Consider the following 8,016-nt stretch of genomic DNA (forward strand, 5'->3'; position numbering starts at 1 on the left):
GCGGGGAGCGGCGCGGCAGGCGGAGGAGCAGCGCTGACTAGCGGCCGCGGCTCCCGGCACCGGGAGAACCAGACGCGCCCGCCCCTTTCTCCCCAGAATGGCCCTGTTCGCACCCACCCCACGCGAGGTGTTATACAGCTCATCCACAGGGCTGTTCCCCAGGCAGGATAGAGTAGCCACCAACATTTAAGCGCAGAGAAGAGAAACTCTCGTGTAAAGGCTGTCTGCGGGCACCGGCCAAGCCAGGGCTGTGAGAGAATCAGCAGATGAAAAGTAACAGCATCGGACACCTACTGCGTCTGATGTTCAGCTGTGCTTTGAGCTGCATGTAGATTCACCCCACCTACTTCGATTTTCAGTACAGCACACACTTATATTGATAATGAGTACTCTCAGAAAATGAAGCTGAGGTGGATAAATAACCATCACGCAGATCAAGCAGAGGCATGGATCCGAGCCAAAGCTCGACAGTCCTCCAGACAGCAAAGCCAGCATCCTCACATTATTTTTACAGTTTAAAAAAAGCACATAGGAAGTAATAGCGCAGCTTTACAGCTTGTACACATTCTGATTAATTTGTAATGTGTTTAGTAAGGGTTTGGGACCCTTGAGATGACATACAGCTTCTAACACTTATCCTAATGAAGCAGGACACCATTTTCCCAAAGGACAGGAGACAGATGAATCCCTCACAGAACAGCAGCTTGAATCAGTATCAAAGCTATCAAAGGATTTCACTGTGAACTTTATGCTAATTTAGAGTAAGCACAATACCAAATATAGTAAAAAGGTTTTTAGAATCAGTACAATTTGATGCAATTTAAATAGAAGGAGGCACTGAACAGTGCAGCTGCTGAAGTCTACTTTTCAAGGTGCTCACTATATTCCCTCCTTGCTCATAGAGACCCAAAATAAACCAGTACTGTCCTCAGAGGAATTGGCTGACCGTATCTCAATCAATTCCCACGCATCATGGCAATTACAGCAAGTTTGATTCAGGAAACAGATGAGAAGAAGCTAATGCTGGATTTCCATCCTTTGCATAGAAAGTAAAAAGAAATCATTAGATGTAAATACCACATGCCCTACCAAAGAATTTATAAACATTCGGGAGCAGTAAGATGCTTAGAATATCCCTGGAAGGAAAAGGAAGTGGTATGAAATATTTATTCCTTTAGAGTCCTAAGGTTTTTTAAAATGCTTAAAGTTTATTACTGTTTGTGACCTGCATGCATAATAAACCCTAAGGTAACGTTGGAATTGCCTTGTGTTTCCCATGTAACTCCAGGTTGGTAAGGTTGAATGTTTTATTCTTCTTTGAGGAAGAAAACCATGCCCTGTGTGTGTTTCCTACCCCACAGGACAGAACTAAGCACAGTGAAGAGAAAAGCATTTCCTTAGCTTCAAGCACTCCAGCTTAGCTTCTTTTTTTTTGCTTCCTTAAAAATCTTAATGACATAACCACAAGTGCTGTCTTGTAACCCCAAAAACACGGGTTCCTGAAAGGCAGCTGATGAAACAGCCATATTATGAAGCAATTAATTATCAAAGATAATTGATTGGCTGCCCTGGGCTGGATTACAGGAGACGTTTTTGAAGAGAAAACTGCAAACCCAAAAGGGCACAGGTGCAAACTCAAAACTAGAAAAGAGAGGCATTAGCATCAGCCACCCTACATACACCAATCTCTGATAGGCTCTCAGCCAGTTCTCAGCTGCCAGCAGGGAATTTAACAGAGGCACCAAGGATGCCAGGCAGGGAGTCAGACACCAGCAGGATGCTGCTGCTGGAAGAAGACACTGCTACAGTTCAGGCTCTGTCTAGGCCAGGTGTGAAACGTGGTGCATCTGCAGTGCCAGCTACTGCTTCAGTGCTGGGGAAGGCAGGCAGGAGACAGAGGAGATTCAGCAAAACTAACAGGCTTAGAAATGTGCTGAGTAAGAGCCATTGTTACAGGCTTGTTTTGACTGCATTTTTTTCCTCTTTAAAAAGATATGCTAATTTAACCTAATAAGAACAGATATACCCAATTAGTACTCCTAAACACAATAAATCAAATTACAGTTACACCATTTAAATACAAGCACTGGTTTATGTTTAGCCTCAGCATTCAGAATCAATGATCAGCACATCCTTTCCAGCACATTGGAAGAACTAAACCCAGGTCTCATTCATCCTGACTGAAAAGTCAAAACATGTGGCAAGTGTTCATATGCTGAGCACTTGTGCAGAGCTTTAAAGAGCTTCCAGAAAGAGTAAAAATATCTGTAGGCACACATTTGCCTCCAAAATTAACACATCTAGGGAACTCTTTGTCATTTCATATTGAACTAGATACATACATATGTGTAAAATGCACTATTTGACAGATTGCTTTCAAGAATGACTAGTCTTTAGCAACTATTCCTGCTGAGAACAATTATAAATACAGATCTCTCAAATTCTTTCCCCAAAAGCCTTTCTGTTTTTTTAAAAGAAGAGTACAAAGCAACATTGGTGCACCTTTTCAGAGAGTTCTTGTAATAGAAAAGCAAGAAACAAGAAAGCACCTGTCAGTTATTTGAAAGAATTATTTCCTGCTAGCATCAGAAGTCAAAATAAACAGGTTTCATTCAACCTTGAAGCACACAGAGAATTGCGATAGGAGGTATAAAATTTATCACCTTAAAATAAAGGAAAATAAAGAAACAAAACAGCCTTCCCAACTTTTATATCCACATCTCTCAGTATTTCATGTTTTACCCTAGAGCCCCAACAGCTTTAGGCAGACAACAAAATCATACGGAAAACAAACACCACCACACAGCAATGCAAAAACAGATTCTCCAAGTCTCTAATCCTCACCCACGGGGGCAGGACTAAAAATTTGAATTATGAGCAGCCAAAGTAAATAAAAACACCTGAATCACACTCTGAAATCTCAGTACTTGCACAGGAGAACAAGCCACCATTTTTCACAGCTATAATTTTTGCACCTCCTACATTAACATGACTTTTGTAGCCAGAATTCAGCATGCTAGGAGTACCAATAGTTGTTGAAGTACTATGTTAGGCCTTTCCAAAATAAGATGGACTTCAACCAGCCTTATTTGAGAGTCCTTCAGAAGAATATTACAGTGATAAAAATTGGGGGAATAAAACCAAACCAAACAACCCCCCCCCAACTACTGTGACACACACTCAAGTGAAATATTATTAAGTCCAACTGACTTTTACACTTTGGTCAGAATCAGAAGTGGAGGAAACTCAGTTCACCGGAATATTGTTGAACACGTCTTTAAATAAAACATTCATGGGTATATTTGTGTGTGGCAGCTTGGTTCTTTAGGAACAAAAGGTACAAATATTTTTCAAAACAGAACATACTGGAAAGTATGCAATAAGGACTAAAAGTAAGGTTTTTTTCACAGCCTCATCAAACCAATTTGGTTCAAATCCAGAACAGAAAGCCAAACGTCCAGTAAGATCCCACTCAAGCATAATAAGACTAAAAACCACCTTTGCAAGGGACAGAAACATCCAGGCACAATCACTGGGTGGGGATAATACCTGGCACACAGAGATGAGCCCCACAGCTCTACCTCTTCTCAGCCGATTTAGTATTCCCCAAGTGCACAAATACTAAGCCCAGATGGTGTAGGCACAAAGCATTTTAGCTCTTAGTGACAGAGAACTCATTGCCAAGACTATTTCTCCTTCCTGTCAAATGCTATCACATTTTTTGTGTTTATGTATATACCACCTTCAAAAGAAAAGCTCTCCTTAATAAATGAAAAGCTTGTTGATGCAGTTTCGGTCTGTTTTTAAACAGTTATCCTTTTATAGATATAACCTCAATACCAATTAGTCAGGAGTATCAGTGAACCTGAAATATGAATCATGTGAAAGTTTACTTCTAATACAAAACAGCAAAAGCCAGTCTAATCTTCAAAATGCCTGCAAACCTTAAGTACACAATGCAACTAAAACTAGTAGAAAAACATTCTTACCTTTTTTTTTTTTTTAAGAAAAATAGTGAGGTACACAGAAATACCGTGACAGAGGTTCCTTGTTCCATAGGGTTTGGACAGATCTTCCCTAGCAGGAAACCCTTAAATTAAACCTGGAGCCAGCCTGAAGTGCTGCACGAGGCGCCCAGAGCAGCTGCTGGATTTGTAAAGCTGAACTCAACTGCCTGCAGCACCCTCTCAACACAACACCAACACTGCACCTCCCAACCCCTGCTGTTTAACTGACTGACTAACGAGTAGTAAACTATTTACGCATGCAAACAAGAGCATCTGAATGTTCTGACTTTTCTCACTCATTTGATGAGCTTTTCAATTTGAAACAAAATCACAAATATACAGTGTTTTGAATTTTAATCAGTATTTCCAGTAACACTGTGTAAAAAAACTGAAGAATTAATTTCTCTTTTCACAGAGGAACACAGAAATTCTTAACTGGCTCAGTGAAGATTCCTTGCTAGCACCCCAGTGCACATCACTGTCAGAAATGCATGACCAAACCATTGTATCTGTTTTAGCTCTTCTGGATTCACACACAGAAAACCCCACATAGGTGTATACCTCACTATTTATTCACCTGGATTGTCATACCGGTCTTGTAGAGTGACACAGAAATAAGCCAAATTCAACTGTTCCTTTGCACCATAAGAAACTTCGTAAAATTCTAATATTAATTAAGCAAGCAGCAGTTTTCTGTACCTGTTCATAGAGCAGAGCAGCCTTACCAATGGACAGTCAGCTGTACCATCACTACTAGAACATCTGAATTTCTTGGACGAAGTGCAAGTATTAAAATTTTGTCGTCTTACTCCAAGATATACAATATTTTCAAGTTTTCCAATACAATACAGAATGAAACTCTCATAAGACATTGGACGCAATTTTCAAATGGATACTTTTTTTTAACTCAAAGACTGAATAGCCGACTGCAAGTCATTCAAAAAAACACCACATTTCAGAACCACTTTTCCATTTCTAGACTCAATCCATCTCCTCATCAATAGCATTCTTTCACTAGGACGTAGAAATCAGTTTCCAAATATTTAATTATAGTTGGAAAAAGATTACAAAATACAAAGTTTATTGTACTCGAGACTAGAGAAAAGTATTACTTTCATTTTTTCAATTCCTTCAAATTCGAGAAAAAGTAACAAGCAAACAAATGACAACAAAACCTAACAGATATATGAACTAGTTTCACCAATAAAGGTTGGAAATTCAGAAAGGATTTCACCAAATAAATGTCAGTGGCTGAACCTGGCAGAAGGCATTCCCCACAGAAATGCTGCATTCCTAGAATGAACTAATGCCCTTCAGTAAAACAGAAAGTCACTCAGGCAAGGCAGGACTTAGAAGAGACCAAGGATTAACATCTCCGAACACTGGAGTCAAATGAAGCATTTTGGATGCTGTGCCAATTCAGAGCTCATCATGTTTTGCAGGGTCCAGGCTGGGTTTGATGAAGACTCCCTCCATGGCTTTCCAATAGTTGTGGTGGTTGGCGGCAGACATGCCGTGCACCTCGCGCTGGCCCCGGATGGGGTGCCCGTACTGCTCCCCCGTGATGGACAGGAACACCTCGGTCCCCACGTGCTTGAAGCGCACGGCGTCCTCCCGCTCCCAGAAAGTCCCACTGCACTGCACAATCCAGAAATCCAGGTCATCTCCTTCGCCATCATCCCCAAAGGCACTTACTTCCTGTCAGAGACACAAGCTTCCTGAAGTGAAAGTGTAAGCAAACACCTCCAGCACACACAAATATCAACCGCAGACTCAGCAGAGTTCAAAGACAAGGGTGGGGGAAGAAGTGTTGTTGTTTTGCTTTGTCAACAGTTACCAAAGCCAGAAGCACTAAGGCTCCACCCCTACAATCTGAACACAAAGTAACAACAAACTCTAGCCTGTAATCTGAGCAAAAAGTGCTAAAAAAAACCTCAAACAAAACAAAACCCCACAACAGTTGAACATTCTTACCTATATGAAGTGTCTACACTGAAAAACGAAATCTGGGGGAAGGTTTTAGAGTCAATCTTTCCCTTAAACAATTCTTTTGAAATGTTATTTTTCCATCACTTCTTTTAATAATCAGATTATCTAGATAGCCTATACAGAGCTGGACCTTATTGTATCAGCCACTTTACTCATGATGAAAGAAAAACTTTTCCACAAAGAGTCAGATCTTCCAAGTCGAATGTGATAACCTATCTACATAGCCTGACATGACTGACAACAAAAATCTTCCAACAACTGCATTATTTCAGAGAGATTTTCAGTCTTGGAGAAATAGTTGTTCAAGGACAAGACTGGGGCTGAATTACAGTTAGAAATTACACTCCTCTAGATATGTACAAAATTATAGATAAATATGATTGCAAGAGCAGATTCAGTTTTCCTGTGGAAGAAGGACAGACAAATAAGAAAAGTGAAATGAAACAGGGATAACAAGAAGACAACTGACACTAATAGACTGGATCCCAAAGAACATGGACATAGGAATGCCTAATGTTATAACACATGATTGCCTGGATCTAGAGCAATCTTCACAATGTTGAGGGAGATACTCAGTCTCCTGCATCTTGAAAACACCAAATATTTCAGGACAGTCTTCCCAGTAGTAACGGTGCACAAAAAAAATTTAAAAATATATTAAAAAAAAAAGCACAGCAGATTTGTTAAAAGTACTGTGAAATACCAATACTGGCACATACTAATCTTACCTCTGTCAAGAACTGAAATACATAATTTCCAGATGCAGAAAAGCCTATACTTGAATCTGGATATGCACAGACACACTGCTTCTGGCAGCCGGTACTCCAGCCTGATTCTCCAAAAACCCAAGTAACTGGAGAGACTATTGTCAACAGCATGCAGTACTTACACAAAAGCTCAAGGTTTAAACCAACTCACTTGGTTATTGGAGAGTGGTGATGGGAAGTGATGAGTGTGCAGGTTTTTCCCGGTGTTAACGTGGGTCAGTCGTATGGCCTGCCCACATTTCACTGGCGTCCCACGCTGGCAGCTGCTGTCACTCTTCCCACGGATCCGCCAGTAGCTGTTGGCATCATCTGAAGCTTCAACTCCTGTCACTGACTGCTGCCCACTTCCTGTTTGGATAGAATTAAATGGCACAAGACTTATCCCGCTTCCCCAGTTCAAAAAGACATGAGAAAACTACAGAAATTTGCTTTAATGTTGTCATGCCTTCATGTTTACGAGATGCTTAATTCTCACAGTGCCTTTACTGACTGCAAAAGGGATGCAGACACCAAATAATCTTTCTGATGGAAGCAGTGAAACACAGTGTGTGTTACCAGATGCAAACTGTCAAAGTTCATGGCAAACGCACAAGAAAAAAATCTGATCCATGACAGGTACTATTAACACCATCCCACCTTTATCGAAAATACTATCAAGGTCTTTGTGTTGCCAAACAGACCAACACCTTCGTTGCCGGAACAGACACTGGGAAGGTTCTGCTGAGGCCCCTGACAAGGGCAGGGCTTTCCTGAGGGACGGGGGCAGAGCACCCCTGTCACATCCCGGCTCCAGGGCCCACACAGCAGCTGACACAGCTCCTGTCCCACAGGCCTCAGCATCCCCGTGTCCCTACCGTGTCTCCAGCCCACCCCTACACCCCATCCCTGCCCCGCCGCTTCCCTCTGCCCCAAGGACACGGATCTCGGGAAGCTCCAACTTCCTCCACCTTCCCCACCGCCCTCACTGCCGGCCCGCCCCCGCCATTTCCCTGCCAGGCACCGCCTGTTCCCCCACCCCGCTTCCTCGCACCCCTCACAGCTCGTGCCCCGCCACTTTCCCGCTCCCCGGCCGGGCCCTGCTCACCGGAGCCGTACTTGACCTCGTGCGAGTGGAGCCGCACGCTGTGGCGGGTGTTGAGCAGTTTCAGCACCGAGCCGCAAGTCACGGCGCCCGGCGCCGCCTCCCTGCCGTGGCACAGCCCGGGCAGCAGCGCCAGGAGCAGCAGCGGGAAGAGGCGGCGGCCGCCCCGCAT

The 8,016-nt window shown here is 42.8% G+C and overlaps 1 protein-coding gene across 1 annotated transcript; it reads right to left on the minus strand.

Moving 5' to 3' along the window:
- Window positions 1-846: 846 nt before the first annotated feature.
- SDF2L1 (stromal cell derived factor 2 like 1) lies at window positions 847-8,016 on the minus strand (the record flags this gene model as incomplete). The annotated part of the gene is made up of 3 exons (XM_083873797.1): window positions 847-5,705; window positions 6,915-7,111; window positions 7,848-8,016. The coding sequence occupies 3 exons, from the start codon at window positions 8,014-8,016 to the stop codon at window positions 5,427-5,429; spliced, it is 645 nt and encodes a 214-aa protein (XP_083729923.1). The 3' UTR covers window positions 847-5,426.

This window comes from Zosterops lateralis, assembly GCF_965231275.1.
Source record: "Zosterops lateralis genome assembly, chromosome: 17".
In the NCBI taxonomy this organism is placed as follows: domain Eukaryota; kingdom Metazoa; phylum Chordata; class Aves; order Passeriformes; family Zosteropidae; genus Zosterops; species Zosterops lateralis.